The sequence below is a fragment of the Rhinoraja longicauda genome, chromosome 13, assembly GCF_053455715.1.
Source record: "Rhinoraja longicauda isolate Sanriku21f chromosome 13, sRhiLon1.1, whole genome shotgun sequence".
In the NCBI taxonomy this organism is placed as follows: Eukaryota; Metazoa; Chordata; class Chondrichthyes; order Rajiformes; family Arhynchobatidae; genus Rhinoraja; species Rhinoraja longicauda.
In genome coordinates, this window is record NC_135965.1 from 24,449,782 (window position 1) to 24,469,166 (window position 19,385).

The following is a 19,385-nucleotide window of genomic DNA, read 5'->3' on the forward strand; positions in this document are numbered from 1 at the left end:
GAGGGCTGAGTCGTATTGATATATATGGATTTTAGCAAGACATTTGACAAGGTTCTGCACGGTAAGCTGCTCTAGAAGGTTGGATCGCATGAGATTCAAGGAGACCTAGCAGACTAGATATAACATTGGCTTTATGGAAAGAAGCAGTGGGTGATGGTGGAAGGTTGTTGGAAGTCTGTGACTGGTGATATGCCTCAATGTTCGGTGCTCATTGCTGTTTGTCATCCATAATGATTAGTAAGTTTGCTGATGACACTAAAATGGGTGGTATTGTAGATAGTGAAGATGATTGACAAAAATTGCAGCAGGATCTTGATTGGTTGAGCAGGTGGGCTGGGGAATGGTTGATGGAGTTTAATACAGAGAAGTGCAAGGTGTTGCATTGTAGGAAGTCCAACCAGGGCAGGACATACACAGTGAATGGCATGGTTTGGGGAGTGTTTTAGAGCAGAGGGATCATTTCCTTGAAAGTGGCATCACAGATAGATTGGGTGGTCAAGAATGCTTTCGGCACATTAGTCTTTATCAGTCAGAGTATTGAGTTTACAAATAGTGAGGTTGTGTTACAGTTGTACAAGACATTGGTGGGGCCACATTTAGAGTATAATTAGTATCTTAATCACATCTTAGGATCATAAAGTCTTACAGCGTGGAAGCAGGTCCTTCGGCCCAACTTGCCCATACCGGCTGACATGTCCCATCTATAGTCCCACCTGCCTGCGTTTGGCCCATATCCCTCTAAATCTGTCCTATCCATGTACCTGTCCAAATGACTCTTAAACGTCGCATTGTACCTGCCTCAACGACCTACTGCGGCAGCTTGTTCCATGTACCCTCCACCTTTTGTGTGAAAAAGTTACCCCTCGGGTTCCTATTAAATCTTCCCTCATCTTAAACCTATATCCTCTGGTTTTTGATTCTCCTACTCCGGACAAGAGCCTATGCGTCTACCCGATCATAATTCTGTTATGTCATAATTCTCCATAAGATCACCCCTCATCCTCCTGCTCTCTAAGGAATAGAGTCATTGCCTGCTCAACCTCCCTATTACTCAGCCCTCGAGTCCTGGCAACATCCTCATAAATCTGCACCCTTTCAACCTTGACAATATCCTTCCTATAAAATGGTGCCCAAAACTGAACACAATACTCAAAATGTGGCCTCACCAATGTCTAAAACAACTGCAACATGACCTCCCAACTTCTATAATGAATGCTTTGACTGATGAAGGCCAATGTGCCAATAGCCTTTTTGACCATCCTATCTACCTGTGACTTTCAACAAACTATGTACCTGTATTACCAGATCCCTCTGCTTTACAACACTCCCCAGAGCCCATGTTAGTGCTCCCAAGATGCAACTACTCACATTTCTCTGTAAGAAAATCCATCAAACGTTCCTCAGCCCAGTTGTCCAACCGATCACGATCATGTTGCAAATTTTGAGAACCATCTTCATATCCCCAATACCAACCACATGAAAATTGTTCAGGATTCAGGATTCAGGATATCTTTATTTGTCATCCAAAAAACAGTTTTTTTTGGACGAAATTTAGTCACTCACAGTCCAACAATAAAAGCAGTAAAATAAGCAAATTACACAACCCCAACCAACACAAAAAAAAGAAACATCCTTCACAGTGAGTCTCCTCCAGTCCCCTCCTCACTGTGATGGAAAGCCAGAATGTCTTTTCGCTTCCCCTGCCGTCTTCTCCCGCGGTCAGGCTGGTGTCGTTGCCACGTTCCAGGCCGCGCCGGACGGTGAAAGGTCCGCAGCGGGCCGACCCAAGCCCCGCGATCCGGGGCGGGCGAACACGCTGCCACTGCACGTCGGGCGGTCATGGCTCCCGACATTGAAGCCCCCGCCGAGCAGAGAAATATCCCGCGGCCTATTTCAGGCCACGCCGGACGGTGAAATGTCCGCGTCGGGCCGACCCAAGCCCCGCGATCTGGGGCGGACGAACACGCTGCCGCTACCGGAGCTCCCGATGTCGGCATCCACGCGGCCCAAGCCTAAGGCGAGTCGCAGCCGCTCCCGCAGCCTCCGAGGACGGTCGGCTCCGCTGATGGTGAGTCCGGCCCGCGGGCTCTGCGAACCAGAGCCCTGGAGGCCGCCAGCTCCAGGAGTTGGGCCGATGGTAGGCCGCAGCAGGAACGGAGACCCGACCCAGAAAACAAAGGTCAGGTCTCCGTTCGGAAGGGACAAATTTACAATTTTACAGTTGCCCCCTCCCCCCCACGCACACACATAGTACACAACCACAAAAACACGACATCACATCTACAATTAAGACCAAAAAAACAACAAAAACACAAAGACAAACGGACCGCAGGTAAGCCGCAGCTGCCAGGGCAGCGCCGCCATTTTGGGTACAGCGAGTTGATATAGTTAACAGCAACGGGCCCAGCACTGAACCCTGAGGCACACCACTGGCGATGTGGAAGTCGAGGATCCGATTGCATCGGGATGAGCAGAGGCTCAGTTTCGATACTAGATTCTTACTAAGGCAGTTCATGTGTGTATTTCAGTATTGATGAGAAATGTTATGACTTTGCTTCTTTCCTCATACACATGATCAAATCTTGCTTACATCAGTTAATTTATTAGTTGCAGAAGTGCATTAAATATATTTCTCAACAGACCCCTTTTCAAAAACAATTCTGTTGTACTCTGATTTCCAGCAGGTCATCAGAAAGCTTGAAGCAACAGTACAGCAATATTTCCAACAGCCAAGCTGAGCTCCAGGAAGCAGTTCCACTCCATGGAAGCTTTCAAGGTGAGCGGAATCTCATTGTCGAAGTTACAGTCCTTCAGCAGAGATAAGCACCCAGCGGGTTTGAGGACTATCATGGCAAGAACACGAAGCTGACAGTCAAAGCTATTACTCATTTTCCAGTTTTGAGTGGAAATATTTTATATGTGCTTGAATCATAAAATCTGTAGCACAAAATGGTGTCATTTGGCTCATCTTGTGTGTTTGCTTTTTCAATATAAAAATTAGTTTCCTTTCCAGGCTCTTTTCCGAGAGCCTGTAGATATTTAATTGTATTGTTTTGGGGATTTGATGATATCCCCGCACCAGGTCCACCTTCGAGAAGAATTTGGCCCTTGCCAGGTGTGCATTGAAGTCCTGGATATAGGGGACGGGATACCGGTCACGTCGTTAAGCCGCCGGTAGTCACCACATGGCCGCCAACCGCCGCTCGCTTTGGGGACCATGTGGAGCGGGGAAGCCCACGGGCTGTCGGAACGCCGGACGATCAACAGGGACTCCATGGTGCAAAACTCCTCCCGGGTGATGCGGAGTCTGTCGGGCGGGAGTCAGCGTGCACGGGCATGGAGCGGGGGGGCGGTGGTTTGGATATTGTGACTCACCCCGTGCTTGGGACTCGTGGTGCAGAACTGGTGAGTCAGAATACCGGGGAAGTCTGCCAGCACCTGTGCGTATTGATTGTCGACCGCCGACACTGGGTGCCGAGGCGGCGCTGCCGGTACGACCGAGCGCAGGGAGATGGGCTCGAGCGTCGCGGAGTGGATCAGGCGCTCCCGCTGGACATCTACAAGGAGGGAGTGAGCCCGGAGGAGGTCCGCACCCAACAACGGTTGCGAGACGTCCGCGATGGCATAGGGCCAGGTGAGATGGCAGGCCCCGAAGATGAGCAGGACTGTGCGAACCCCGTAGGACTGAATGGGGCTGCCGCTCGTGGCGGTGAGCGTGGCCCCCAACTACCGGAGTGGATGTCCAACGCTGTAGGGTGGAGGACGCTCAGCTCCGCCCCGGTGTCGACCAGGAAGCAGCTCCCGGATCACCGATCCCAGGCGAAGAGGCGGTGAATCAGGCCGGTCGTCGCAACGACTACTGGTGACCGGCCCTGGCGTTTCCCGGATACGTGCAGTGCTGGCAGCACTGACGGGCTGCAGCGCCCCAGCGCTGGTGGAAAAAGCACCAGCGCCCCCTGCCGGGAGTGCCCTGAACCTGCTGGGGCAGGGGTGTGGAGGACGAACACGTGGCAGGCACGAAGGGCGGTCGCCCGGACCTTTGGGGAGCGGCCGTAACTCCATCCACGGCTCCCCTGCCCTCATGAACGAACTCGGGCGCTGTGGGGCTACCGGCCAGCGCATTCACGTCCCTCCGTCGCGCCATCCATAGCGTGTCGGCGTGCCTGCCGAGTGCTCGGGGATTGACGAAAGAGGCCTCGGCGAGCTGCGGGCGGATGTCATCCGGCAGCTGCTGCAGGAAAGTGTATTCGAACAGGATGCACGGCGCGTGCCCCTCCAGCAGCGTGAGCATTTCGTTCAGTAGGGCTGACGGCTGCCTGTCGCCACGGCCATCCATCCTGAGGATCCTGGCCACGCGCTCCATGTGGGTAAGCCTGTAGGTATGGAGCAGGAGCTGTTTAAGGCCACGGTACTTGTCGTCGGCCGGGGGGGCGCGCAGGTAAGAGACGACGCAGCCGTCTGCTTCCTGGTCCAGGGGGCCGACCACGTAATAATACCTGGTGGCGTCCACGGTAATGCCCCGCAGCTCGAATTGGGCCTCCGCTTGTTGAAACCAGACGCGAGGCTGGGCGGTCCAGAAGGAGGGCAATTTCAACGCAGCCACGTTGAGCTGGGCCTGGTCGGCTGGTGAGGCGGGCGGCATGGCGGGCTGTGCGTTGGACGGCCCGGCAAGCCTCTTGATCGGCTCCATCATATGGTAACGGAGCGTGGAGAGTCACCAGTGTAGCGGGTGCGCGGAATGGGCCCAGAATGAAGGCGAGGAGCCAGGCAAATTCCGTAAAGGCTTTTATTTCTAGCAGCACACTACTCTCCACTTCAGTGAGACTGAAGACTGCTCTCGCACCAAAATCCCCTGCTACTTATACCCGTAACTGGGGGCCGTCCCCAGACCTGTCCGTCACCGTGCCGAATGTGGTTTGATGTGGGAGGGGCCTGACCCTTGGGAGTCGCCACAGTATTATCATTTATATGCAATACTTTTGCTTTCTGTTTGTAGGGAACCCTGGTAATCATGTTACTTGTGCGCGGACTTTCGTAGTGAGGCTGGAAGTTATGATCTGTAGTATAATCGTTGCATGATTCATGAATGAGGAATTGAAGTTTATCCTTGACTTTGTAATTAACATTTGATGCAAAAAAATATGTAATAGCTTTGTTAAACAGAATCACTCACCAGGTGGTGTAATCTCTTTGTGGAGAGATAAACTGTTTCAGACTGGGACCTGCCCTCAACACTATTATCTTTCAGTCTTTTCACTCTTGTTTGGGATGCCTAACTGTTCTACTGGGATGTTCTCCAGTATCTGGAGCAGAGTGGGATTAGCTTCCTAGAGCATTAAATGTTCATCACACTTGATCTGTCTCTATTCAACTGTCGTCTATTCAACTGTCGTCTCCCTTTTCGTTATTCCTGCTACCTTTCATCTCAACGACTATTGCCCACATCCCTAACTGCTCCACTGCTTTCCGCACTCTTACATTGCAGGTTAAGGCAGTGGCTCACCACCACCATTTCAAAGGTTTTGGGGGCCTTGCAATGCTGACGATGCCCAGATTGTGAAAAGAACTAGAAAACCAAGCTTTATCGTTCTTTGATCTCATCCCGCCTATGTTGCACCACCAATTCAGGCAACAGACTGAACCTGCTCTCTTCACATTTCTTTCCAGAAAGCCTACATGCTCATAAATAAAGGTCTCGCCAAACTGAATGTGATTTTTGTACCATGGCTATGACCAGCATACATTTTCCAGATGTAACAAAGGCTTGATCATCAAATCATCTCTTCAATATTTCCATATGATGTAAGAGGAGGCCATTCGGCTCAGCATTCCCTGATTACTTTTCATTGCATTCTCCCCACGTTCCCAACAACTCTCAGAATCTACCCTTCCCACTGCACGGACCAATTTACAGTGGCCAATTAATTAATATACTAACCGGCATGGCTTTGGGATGTGGGAGGAAACTGGAGAACCCAGGGAAAACCCTTGTGGTCATGGAGAATGTGCAATTCTGCACAAATAGCTTCAGCTCGACTAGCAGCATTCTGTACCACCCTCTTGTCCTTCCCCCATGACCTTTATATATATATATCCATGGTGAATTCCTCATATAACACTCTAAAACCCTTTCAATTGATTCCTTCTTTAATACGGTCTCAAGATTCTCCATCAAAGGTGACATACTCCTTTGTTCTCATACCACATCTTTAGATGTGGAATTCATGACTTTCCATTGGAATCAGGGAGGTCAGATCACTGAAGGTGAACATACATCTAAAGCAGGCATGCACTTGTAACCATAGCGTTTGAAATAATTACATTGGTAGTTTGTGGTGTAAGATGTTGCTTTGAGGAAATATTAATTTGGTTACTTTTATCAAAGTAGATGTCGTTTCAAAACCATCTTGCAATAAAAACCCTTTCATTAGTTTAGATTCTGCAAAAGAAGTTTTCAAAAAACATGAGGAGCTGAAACAGATAGAAGAGGAGCACAGTAAATGCAAATCAGATGTTAAGAAGGTACAAAGTGTACACTGTGCATGTCTTCATTCACCTATTAGTGAGTTAATTGATTTATTTGTTAAAAATATATATTTGTTTTTTTAATTCACCATATTGTTTCTTTAGTCATGTTTCTTACTTTGTTCAAATATATTGCATAACCTGTTCCAAATGGGTTCATCTTGTTCTTGGAGTCATTTCACAATTAAGCCTCTGGTAATGTTATCACAATGCTGCTTTGAAAGTACTTAATGGGTTGTAGGAACGTGATTTTCTATTTGGTTCGATCTAAATTAATGTAACTTTTTTCTCTGATAACTTCTTGATTTCCCATCCTTCCCATTTTTTTCATTTTTTATCTCCGTTAACTTCTCAAGAGTTCACATGACAGTCGACAAGCTGTGCGAGCCCAGTGACCCTGCACACAGTAAAAATGGTTTTACTCTGGCGAGTATAGTAAGATGTCCACTCATATACCAGTTCCATGAAATTTCACCTAAAGTGGTGAATCGTTTTCACACTTCGTTTGGCCCTAACTCTGCAAATTGCTAATCCTGCTGATTCCTCGATAGAACAGTTAACAGTAGAATGGAGACTAACGGCGGTAGTAGTCCTTGTGGAAAGTCAGCTCAACTTAAGTCACAAATCCTTGGCCACCGGCAGGCAGTGCAAAAAATACACGTAAAATTGAAAATGTAAAAAAGAAATCTTGTGCCTTTAGGAATTTGTAAAAATGAAGCAAAAGTATTGTAGGAGCATAGTCAAGAGTGTTTAATGGTCATATTCACCATATTGAGGGAGGCAAGAGAGGAGATTGCAGTGACCTTGATGAGGATCTTTGTTTTTTTCTGTCGCCACAGACAAGGCCACGGAGGACTGGAGAGCGGCCAATGTTGTTCCTTTATTAGGAAATAGAGAGAATCCAGCGAACTATAGGCGGTCAGTGGTAGGGAAACTATTGGAAATAATTTTTTGAGATAGGATTTATTGCCATTTGAAAGAGAATGGGCTAATTAGGGGTAGCCGGTATGGCTTTGTACGAGGCACGCCCTGTCTCACTAAATTGATTGAGTTTATTGAGGAGGTGACAGAGATAATTGATGAAGGTAGGGTGGTGGATGTTGTATACATGGATTTTAGTAAGGTTTTTGATAATGTCACTCATGGTAGACTAATCCAGAAGATTTAAGATGTCCAGGATTCACGATGACTTGGTCGTATGGATTCGGAACTGGCTTATTCATGGAAGACAGTGGGTGGTGGTGCGAGGTAGATATCCTGTCTGACAAGCGGAATTCCACAGGTATCTGTGCTGGGACTTCGCTGTTTGTGATATATATATTAATGACCCAGATGTAAATATAGATGGGTTTGTGAGTAAGTTAGGAGACACAACTAAAATTGTTGCAGACAATGTGGACAAAAGGAATTGCAGACAGGCAGAAGATACAGCAGGGTATCGATCAGCTGTAGAAATGGGCTGAGAAATGGTAGATACAGTTCAATCTTAGCAAGTGCAAGGTGTTTCACTTTGGGTGGTTGAATGTGAGGAAAGAGTACACAGTTAATGGCGACTCTTAACAGCATGAAGGATGTTGGAGTCCAAGTTCATAGCTCACTAAAGGTAGCAGCACAAGTAGATACTGTGGTAAAGAAGGCATATGGCATGCCTGCCTTCATTGCTGGGGGCATTGAATATAAGAGTCAGGAAGTCATGATACGGCTCTATAGGTCATTTGGAGTGATGCGTACAGTTCTGGTTGCCCCTTTACAGGAAAAATGAGGAAGCTTTGGAGAGGGTGCAGAGGAGGTTTATCAGAATGCTGCCTGGACTAAGAAGGGGTTGTATAGACTTGGATTGTTTTCTCTGGGATGTCGGAGGTTGAGGGGAGACTTGATAGAAGTATATGAAATGATGAGAGGCATAGGGTGGACAGTAAGAACCTTTTTACCAGAGTCGAAATGTCCAACACTAGAAGGCGTAATTATTAGGTGATAGGGAGAAAGTTTAATGGAGATGTGAGAGACAAGATGTTTACACAGGGTGGTGGGGGACCTGGAACACATTGCCAGGGATGGTGGTGGAGGTACATGTGATAGTGGCGTTTAAGAGGTTTTTAAATAGGCACATGGAAATGCAGGGAATAAAAACAGATGAGATCAGTTCAGCTAGGCATCATGTTCAGCACAAAACGTCTGGGCCGAAGGGCCCGTTCCAGGGCTGCACTGTTCTACGTTCTCCAATTAAATTCTTATTTGCTGCAGCTTTACAAGCATATTACGCAATAACGCAACAATAATATACAATACGCAACAATACAATAAGTTAATATTGGACAACCAGACCTTGATAGTGCAAAACTGAAGTAGGTACGGTAACATAAAATAAAGCCAATTGTAGATCATTGCTGAGGTATGGTTGTGGTTAGGGTTGTGCATGAATCTTATGGTTGCTGGGTAGAAGCTGTTCGTGTACTTGGAGGTCACGGTTATCAGACTCCTGTACCTTCTTCACAAAGGTAGCAGCAAGATGAGAGTATGGCTAGGGTGGTGTGGGTCTTTGTTGATATTTTCCAGGGCAATTTGGGATGGACAATTAAATGCTGGTTCAGTCTGCAAAGCCCATGTTCCTTTGAATGAAAAATATACAAAGTCCTCTTCAGCAAGGGGGGCAGCCAGTGGGAGAACAGTCAGTAGATCAGCAATTGGTGAAGGGTTCTGCTGATATGCCTATAGTTTGACCAGAAAAGGAAGGCACGTGAAAATAGTTGTGTTTGTTAAAAATATTATAAGCTTTAGACTACTTTAGACTTTACAAATACAGAGAGGAAACATGCCCTTTGGCTAACCAAGTCAGTGCCGACCAGTGATCACCCCTGATCACATCAGCACAATCCTACACACGAGAGACAATTTACAGTTTTTACAGAAGCCGATTAACCAGTTGAGGCAGAAATTATAATAATATTTAAAATACATTTGGGCAGGTACATGGATAGGAAAGGTTTAAGGATGTGCGCCAAGCATGAGCTGGTGGTACTAGTGTACATGGGGTACCAAGGTCATTATGGGCAAGCTGGGCCAAAGGGCCTGTTTTTGTGCTGTACGACTCCATGACTAGCAAACCTGCCTGCTGGGATATTGGTTCCTCCCCAGTGGTTCCATCTTGGAAATGTTTTTGTATTACAAAGGAAATTACTTTCAATGCAGCAGTCGAAGTTGGTATTCTATTGACACGGTGGTTTATTCCTGCCACAGCTGAGAGACCAGATGAACCTGGTTGAGCAGCAACATCACTCTGAGTTGAAGGGAATGAAACTGGAGATTTCGCAGCTGACCACCGAGCTACACCAACGTGATGTCGCCATTGCAGTAATGAGTGCAGCCACCTCCGACATGGAGCATCAGCTTCGAAGTGAAATGGAGAAAACTGACAGGAAGGCAAAAGAAATTAAGGTTTTTTTAATTAACATCAATTATTTGTTAAAAAAACTACACATGCAGAAAATGCTGGAAACATTTAACAAGTCAGGCAGCATTTGTGTATGGAGCAACAGATCATGGTTCTTGCTGAAGACTCCATGGAGGTGGATAGGATAGAGAGTGTATTTCCCAGACTAGGGGCCTCTAAAGTTTGACGACACATGATTAAGGTGTGGAGGAACAGATTTCAAGGCGATCTGAGAGGCAATGTTTCCACACATAAGATGGTGGGTATATGAAATGAGCTGCTGGAGGAAGTGTGGAGGCAGGTACAATGATGAAATTTAAAAGACATTTGGGCAAGAACAAGTATAGAAAAGGTTTGGAAGGATGTGGGCCAAACGCCAGCAAATGAAACTAGTTTAGATGGGCATAGTGTGGTTGGCTTAGACTAGTTGGGCCAAAGGGCCAGCTTCTATACTGCATAATTCTATGAACCTATGACTTGCAAAGTGTTTTCAGTATTTTCTGTTATTATTCATTTATTTCTATGTACGAGTTGTATGATGTTGGTAAATTTCATGTACAGGTCCCCACCGATTTTCCTGCACCTTTGGTTCCAGAGCCTTGCCGTGTTATCCGTTTTGCCGGGCCAACAGAGATCACGGCCTTGGTGGGGGGCTGAGATACTGGCCTACAAAGTTAGCTGCGGAAGTCGGTTATGGGAACGGATCTGCCAGAGTTCCAGAGCCCTGGCCGCAGCTGGCAAATTTGACCTGTTGATCGGTTGCGATTATAATTATAAACACAGTTATTCTGGGTGTGTTAACTAAAGTATCAGCCAGAACTGTGATTTTGGCAAAGAGGCATTTAATCCTTTCCTTCAATAATCTGGAAAGATGCAATAAGGCAGTCGGGATTGGAGAAAAATGTGTTACGTTAACCTTTACATAAGATTTTGCTTTTAAACATAGAAACATAGAAAATAGGTGCAGGAGGAGGCCATTCGGCCCTTCGAGCCAGCACCGCCATTCACTGTGATCATGGCTGATTGTCCCCAATCAATACCCCGTGCCTGCCTTCTCCCCATATCCCTTGATTCCACTAGCCCCTAGAGCTCTATCTAACTCTCTCTTAAATCCGTCCAATGATTTGGCTTCCACTGCCCTTTGTCGCAGAGAATTCCACAAATTCACAACTCTCTGGGTGAAAAAGTTTTTTCTCGCCTCAGTTTTAAATGGCCTCCCTTTTATTCTAAGACTGTGGCCTCTGTTTCTAGACTCGCCCAACATTGGGAACATTTTTCCCTGCATCTAGCTTGTCGAGTCCTTTTATAATTTTATATGTTTCTATAAGATCCCCTCTCATCCTTCTAAACTCAGTGAATACAAGCCTAGTCTTTTCAATCTTTCCTCATATGTCAGTCCCGCCATCCCAGGGATCAATCTCGTGAACCTACGCTGCACTGCCTCAATTACAAGGATGTCCTTCCTCAAATTAGGAGACCAAAACTGTACACAATACTCCAGATATGGTCTTACCAGGGCCCTATTCAACTGCAGAAGAACCTCTACTCCTATACTGAAATCCTCTTGTTATGAAGGCCAACATTAGACAATAGACAATAGACAATAGGTGCAGGAGTAGGCCATTCAGCCCTTCGAGCCAGCACCGCCATTCAATGCGATCATGGCTGATCACTCTCAATCAGTACCCCGTTCCTGCCTTCTCCCCATACCCCCTCACTCCGCTATCCTTAAGAGCTCTATCCAGCTCTCTCTTGAAAACATCCAACGAACTGGCCTCCACTGCCTTCTGAGGCAGAGAATTCCACACCTTCACCACTCTGACTGAAAAAGTTCTTCCTCATCTCCGTTCTAAATAGCCTACCGCTTATTCTTAAACTGTGGCCCCTTGTTCTGGACTCCCACAACATTGGGAACATGTTTCCTGCCTCTAATGTGTCCAATCCCCTAATTATCTTATATGTTTCAATAAGATTCCAGTGTATACATGCCCAATCGCTCCAGCCTTTCAACATACGACAGTCCCGCCATTCCAGGAATTAACCTAGTGAACCTACGCTGCACGCCCTTCATAGCAAGAATATCCTTCCTCAAATTTGGAGACCAAAACTGCACACAGTATTCCAGGTGCGGTCTCACCAGGGCCCGGTACAACTGTAGAAGGACCTCTTTGCTCCTATACTCAACTCCTCTTGTTATGAAGGCCAACATTCCATTGGCTTTCTTCACTGCCTGCTGTACCTGCATGCTTCCTTTCATTGACTGATGCACTAGGACACCCAGATCTCGTTGAACTCCCCCTCCTCCTAACTTGACACCATTCAGATAATAATCTGCCTTTCTATTCTTACTTCCAAAGTGAATAACCTCACACTTATCTACATTAAACTGCATCTGCCACGCATCTGCCCACTCACTCAACCTGTCCAGGTGACCCTGCAACCTCCTAACATCCTCTTCACAGTTTACATTGCCACCCAGCTTTGTGTCATCCGCAAACTTGCTAGTGTTGCTTCTAATTCCCTCTTCCAAATCATTAATATATATGGTAAAGAGTTGCGACCCCAACACTGAGCCTTGCGGCACTCCACTCGCCACTGCCTGCCATTCTGAAAAGGACCCGTTTACTCCTACTCTTTGCTTCCTGTCTGCCAACCAATTTTCTATCCATGTCAACACCCTACCCCCAATACCATGTGCTCTAATTTTGGTCACCAATCTCCCGTGCGGGACCTTATCAAAGGCTTTCTGTAAGTCTAGATACACTACATCCACTGGCTCCCCTTCATCCATTTTACTTGTCACATCCTCAAAAATTTCCAGAGGATTAGCCAAGCATAATTTCCCTTTCATAAATCCATGCTGACTTGGACTTATCCTTTTACTGCTATCCAACCTTTTATTGTATCATCCTTGGGGTAGATTCAACCCTTCGATTGGCGTGGAAATCCCGATGAGTTAGAGATTGGTTGCCTCACCCAAACTAGGCGCCACATGTTCATCGGGACGTCTGGTGGGGATTTCAAGAGTGCTCTTGTATTTTTGTCCGGATTAAAGGAGGTGCTGGACCACCACTTGCTGTAAAATTGGTGGTGGACCTGCATAAAGAAAATCTGTTTACAGAACATACAAATTAAGAGCAGAAGTGGGCATCGGCCTTCAAAATAGCTTTTGAGAGGTTTGACTGGGAGGTGGGGATTAGTGCCAAGCTAAACATTTTCCGGTGTCTGATTTCCATTTTAAATTACTAGAATTTGAGCAGAATGCTTTCAGCTATTAATGCCCTCAAGTTCCTTCCCTGTAACCCTTTAAAGCACGGTTTAAAACTTTATCCAAGTTGTTGAGTTAATGGCGAACTGGCACGGAGGAGGATTTGAAGAGGTGTATATCAGTTGTGATTATATTGTGAGGCCGGCGTGAGGGACCTGGTGGCCTCTCCTGTTCCAATATTCTTGTGTTTTTGATCATCTTCTTGCATGTTTTGATGGTCTTGAGGTGTTATAGTTGTAAACACAGTTATTCTGGGTGTGTTGACTAAAATAGTCAGCCAGATCTGTGATTTTGGCAAACAGGTATTTAGTCCTTTCCCTCAATAATCTGGGCAAAAGGATTTGATCTCTTGAGGAATAGATTAAGAGTCAAGAGTGTTTTATTGTCATATGTCCCCGATAGAACAATGAAATTCTTACTTGCTGCACCACGACAGAATATGTAAACATAGTACACTGTAAACAATATGATAAACGAGAGAGAAAAAAAAGTTCAGTGTGTGTATATACACATATTCATAAGTACACACACACACACACGTATACACACACACACACACACACACGTATACACACACACACACACACACATATGCACACATATACATATACTAAAAAAACAAACAATAGTTGTGCAATAATAATAATAGTCTATTGTAGTTCAGCGATTTGAGGTTGTAGTGTTTAATAGCCTGATGGCTTTTGGGAAGAAGCTGTTCCTGAACCTGGAAGTTATAGTTTTCAGGCTCCTGTACCTTCTTCCCGATGACAGGGGTGAAATGAGTGTGTGACCAAGATGGTGTGGGTCTCTGATGCTGCTGGCTGCCTTTTTGAGGCAGCGACTCCGAAAAATCCCTTTGATGGTCGGGAGGTCAGAGCCGGTGATGGACTGGAGAGTGTTCACAACATTTGCAGTCTTTTCCGCTCCTGGGCGTTCAAGTTGCCGAACCAGGCCGTGATGCAACCAGTCAATATGCTCTCTATGGTACACCTGTAGAGGTTCAAGAGAATCCTCTCTGAGATACCGAATCTCCATAATCTTCTCAGGAAGTAGAGGCATTGATGTGCTTTATTTATAATTGCATCAGTGTGCTGGGTCCAGGAAAGATCTTCGGAAATATGCACGCCCAGGAATTTAAAGTTTTTGACTCTCTCCACCATCGTCCCATTGATATAAATAGGATTGTGGGTCCTCATCCTTCCTCTTCCAAAGTCCACAATCAGTTCATTGGTTTTACTGATATTGAGAGCCAGGTTGTTGTGCTGGCACCATTTGGTCAATCGGTCAATCTCACTTCTATACTCTGACTCATCACCATCTGTAATTCATCCAACAACGGTGGTGTCGTCAGTGAAATTGAAGATGGAGTTCGCACTGTGTCCGGCTACACAGTCATGAGTATAGAGTGAGGAGAGCAGGGGGCTGAACACACAGCCTTGAGGTGTTCCTGCACTGATTGTTAATGAGGAAGAAGTATTTCTGTTAATTCGAACAGACTGTGGTATGTGGATGTGGAAGTCGAGGATCCATTTGCAGAGGGATGTGCAGAGACCCAGTTCCATGAGCTTGGTAACCAGCTTTTTTTTAAATGATTTTATGCAGATTTTTCACATTCACAATATTTCCTTGTAGTATTTGATTCTTGTATATCTCCGCAAGAGTTAGTTTTATCTGCCAAAGAGCTGGGAATTGTTTTGCTTTGCCGAACAGCCAATTTCTCCATTTCTTCTACAAATGGATGCCATAAAATATTGCCAAGTGTTTTGGTGTGAATTCTCTATCTTACACTTTTGATAGTTGCTCCAGCTAGCTAAGCCTTGCAATCTAACCAATACCCTAAACTTAGTACTGCCTCTGCTAACGCAACCGTAAAGTTGCCTTTACTCGATTGGCCTAATTTTCCATCATCCTTCTTCAGTAGGTAAGGCTTTTGGGTGAACCATATTAAAAACGTTACCAATTTTCTTTGAGTTTCCAGAGATTCCGTCATTAGTGAGATCCACTTTGTACGAAGGTAGGGCACAAGCCTGGCCGGGGGGGTTTGCACATGGGTATCATGTATTCAGACTCTTATTTGGGATGTAAAACATAGGGAGCAGGAGATGGGGCCGCCTCTTCCCTTAAGAGCAAGATATTGAGATGCCGCTTAAGTTTCTGCAGTCCTTCTGCTGGACAGAGGCCGGAGATGAGGAGACAGGTATAGAGAGGATAAAGAGTTGCGAATTGTTAAGCTCAGGTATAGAGAAGTTGAAAATTGTGCATTCATTGTAAACAGTACAAGTGGAAGAGAAGGGGGCGAAACAGGTGCGAGTTTAGCTAGGTTTCAGGGTGGGGGGGGTTGAAAAGAAAGGGGAAAGAAAGAAACCACCCCCAGGTACAAAGATGACAATAAAAATAAAGCAGCTAGTGGAACTCAGCAGGTCAGGTAGATGCAGGGAAATAAACAGTTAATGTTTCGGATCGAGACCCTTCGTTTAGACAAAACGGTTGAGTTTCTCCAGCTGTTTTCCTCTTTTAGTAACAGATTCCTGCATCTGCAATTTCTTGCGCCTCCTGTTTGGGAGGATTGATAGGTGGCTTAAGACCTCACAAGGGAAGCAAGCATTTCCTTCTGTGGCTGTACTATTGCTGCATGAACTAAAGTGGCACACCTTCTGCACTCCAATCTTTATGAACAGATTTTATTAACGGATTAGCAGATTTAGGGTTGCACAGTGGTAGAGTTACTGCCTTACTGTGCAGAGACTCGGTTCAATCCTGACTACGAGTGCCATCTGTATCGAGTTTGAACATTCCATCTGACCACGTGGTTTTCTCCGGGTGCTCTGGTTTCCTCCCACATTCCAAAGACGTTCAGGTTTGTAGGTTAATTGGGTTCGGTAAAATGGTAAATTGTCACAAGTGTGTAGGATAGTGTTAGTATACGGGGTGATCGGTTGTTGGCGCGGACTTGGTGGGTTGAAGGGCCTTTTTCCGCGCTGTATCTCTAAAGTCTAAAGATGAACAAAATAAGGTCAAGATTGTTTAATTGTCATATGACAATGAAATTCTTAACTTGCTGCAAATTTACTGGAACACTAACTTGGTAACACACAAATAAATAAATAATAATCAATAATACAATAAATTAGAAATCATTGATACTAGGTAATCGGACCAGAAAAGTGCAAAACGACGGGTCTGTTGTCCAACTAAAACAAAGTCATTGTTGCTGAGGTATAGTTATAGTTAGTGTTATGCAGTGTTCAAGAGCCTGATAATTGCTTGATAGAAGCTGTTTTGAACCTGGACCATGGTTTTCTGGCTTCTGTACCTTCTTCCCTATGGTTGTAGCGAGATGAGAGCATGGCCAGGGGAGCCGAGGGTATTTGATGATATTAAATGCCTTTTTGAGGCAGTGCCCCCTGTAGATGCTTTGATGGTAGAAAGATCAGTACCCGTGATGGAACGGGCAATGTCTATCCCATTGTGCAGCCTCCTTCATTCCTGGGCATTTGAGTTACCTAATGCAACCAGTCAGTATCCCTTGTCCCCTATTGTAATTTACTATTCAGATCAAATATTTGTTGATATACCAAATCTCCTCAATCTTCTATAAAAGTAGAGGTGTTGATGACTATTCTTTTTGATTCCTTCATTGTGCTGCCCCCAAGATAGACGTTCAGAGATATGCATACCCAGGAAAACATGAAACAGTTGACTCTTTCCAATGCTGTTCTGTTGATGAAGACAAGTTCATGGATTCCTCCTTTTCCCTTCCTGAAGTTCTAGAACAGTATAGCACAGGAACAGGTCCTTTACCTACATTGTTTGTGCTGAACATGATGCCAAATTAAACAGATATCATGTGCCTGTACATGATCCATATCCCTCTATTCTCTGCACTTCCATGTGCCTATCTAAAAGCAACAGCAAGTATCAGCAACACCAAATCTAAAAGATTTTTGGACCATTGGGATCTCTTCTGGGGCAGAGGTGAATTGCACAAGAGGAGCATTGCACCCAAACTGGAGGGACACCAATATCCGTGTAGGGTGGTTTGCTAGTGCTACTCAAGGAGGGTTAAAACTAGGTTCCCTGTCCCCTGCACTAACTCCTCAGCCACAAATTCATCTGCCCTTGTGTAAGTGTTGGATGAGGAAAGGATTGAGCGGAGCAAAGGTGTGGCTAAAAAAGTCCAGACCACGACGCTAACACTTGAACTGAATGAAAAGTATATTACTTTACCTCTTCCCTCATCACTTCTGGAGGCACTGACTAACATCACTTTTTTCAGCAGAATTGTTCGCTGGTGGACCTTCAGGATGGCTACTTTTCATCTTTGACGCAATTGGAGCAGGAAAACCAATGGCTCCAGCAAGAACTTGCTGACGTGAGAAACAAACTGGAGATGTCAGTGAAAGTGGCGCAGGATAGATACGAGCTGCTTCTACTTCAGATACAGAACAAGCTGACAGATATCAGAGATGTGGAGGACAGGTACGGAATTGCTGGTGAAACTACCGCCTACTGATCGACGAAGCCCGCAGCTGAGGGAATCTCTTTGATAGCATCATTGCATGCCACAGATGCTCCTGTACAGATAATATAAAGGCAGTTGTACACGTTTACAGTGAGGGTATTCTGCGTTATGTTGTATGGCATTGTCACTGTACAAAATGAGAGGGATTCAAGACTAGACAATTATAAGGTAATGCATATGAGCAGCAGCATTTTGTTCCACTGCAGCCTCGATTCCCAGCATATCCTCAGACCTTTGCCCTTTCTGCCAAGCCAGGGAACTCTGTGACGAGTATAGCAGAGCATGCCAGAAATGTTATCAGGCACATCAAGGAAAGTAATGCCAACCTGGTTCGAGTTGCAACACAAAACTGCATGTGCACTAAATAGCACAAGAATTGTCTGATAACGGGAGTATAGGGCAGCATGTTCTGGTTGCTCTGAAGGACAAGGCAGGCAAGTTTAAGAGCCCTGGTTCATGAGAGATGTTGAGGCTCTGCTCAGGAGAAAGGAGGTATACATCAGATTTAGGCAGTCATGATCAAGCAAATCTTTCTGCGATTAGAAGAAGTGCAGGAGTACACTGAAGAAGTCAACCAGGTGGGCAAAATAGATCAACAGGGAAGGTAAAAGAAACCTAGAGATTCTAGGGGTATACCAAAAGCAAAAGGGTGGCTAGGGGAAGAAGAGATCTCCTTAAATATCAGCATGGCTGTGTTTCTGTGGAGCCACAAGAGGTGGGGAGATATTAAATGAATATTTCTCATCGTTTTTTACTGGGGAGAGGATCATGGAAGCTAAGCAATCGAGGCAGATGAGTTATGATTGGCAGTTTTAAAGGTAGATAAATCCCAAGGACCAAGTGCCCCCTTAAACCTTGTGGGAAGCTAGGGAGGAAATTGCAGAATCTCTTGCAGAGATATTTGCATCATCTTTAGCAATTACCTCGCTTTTAATTAAACCTATTCTGCCGTTTTCGGCCCGTTGGCCTAGTTGATCAAGATCCCATAGTAAGCATAGATAACCTTCATTGCTGTCCACTATACCACCAATGTCAGTGTCATTTGCAAACTTACTAACTATGCCAGCTATATTCACGTTCAAATTGTTAGTAAAAATACAAAAAGCAGTGGAGCCAGCACCAATCCCTGTGAGACATCACTTATGACAAACCTCCAGTATGAAAGACAGTTCTACCTCAATCCCGCACAAAGTCATGTTGACTATCTAATTTATCCTTGCCTTTCCAAGTGCAGGTAGATCCTGACACCTAGAATTACCTCCAATAACTTACTACTGATATAAGACTCAGGATTTTCCTTGCATTCTTTCTTAAATGAAAGCAGCTCTATTAGACAATAGGTGCAGGAGGAGGCCATTCGGCCCTTCGAGCCAGCACCGCCATTCAATGTGATCATGGCTGATCATTCTCAATCAGTACCCCGTTCCTGCCTTCTCCCCATACCCCCTGACTCCGCTATCCTTGAGAGCTCCATCTAGCTCTCTCTTGAATGCATTCGGAGAATTGGCCTTAAGAGCTCTATCTAGCTCTCTCTTGAATGCATTCTGAGAATTGGCCTCCACTGCCTTGTGAGGCAGGGAATTCCACAGATTCACAACTCTGACTGAAAAAGTTTTTCCTCATCTCAGTTCTAAATGGCC

General features: G+C 45.5%; 1 protein-coding gene across 3 annotated transcripts in view; it reads left to right on the forward strand.

Moving 5' to 3' along the window:
- The window catches only part of cep63 (centrosomal protein 63), a 53,089-nt gene that overhangs the window by 26,575 nt on the left and 7,129 nt on the right, over window positions 1-19,385 (forward strand). For 2 of the 3 annotated variants that reach the window (XM_078409923.1, XM_078409924.1), the window contains exons 7-10: window positions 2,682-2,776; window positions 6,437-6,522; window positions 9,763-9,960; window positions 17,500-17,702. In XM_078409923.1, coding sequence (XP_078266049.1) covers window positions 2,682-2,776; window positions 6,437-6,522; window positions 9,763-9,960; window positions 17,500-17,702 — 582 coding nt within the window. The remainder of the gene's footprint in view (window positions 1-2,681; window positions 2,777-6,436; window positions 6,523-9,762; window positions 9,961-17,499; window positions 17,703-19,385) is intronic. The other variant, XM_078409925.1, reaches the window with a different exon arrangement.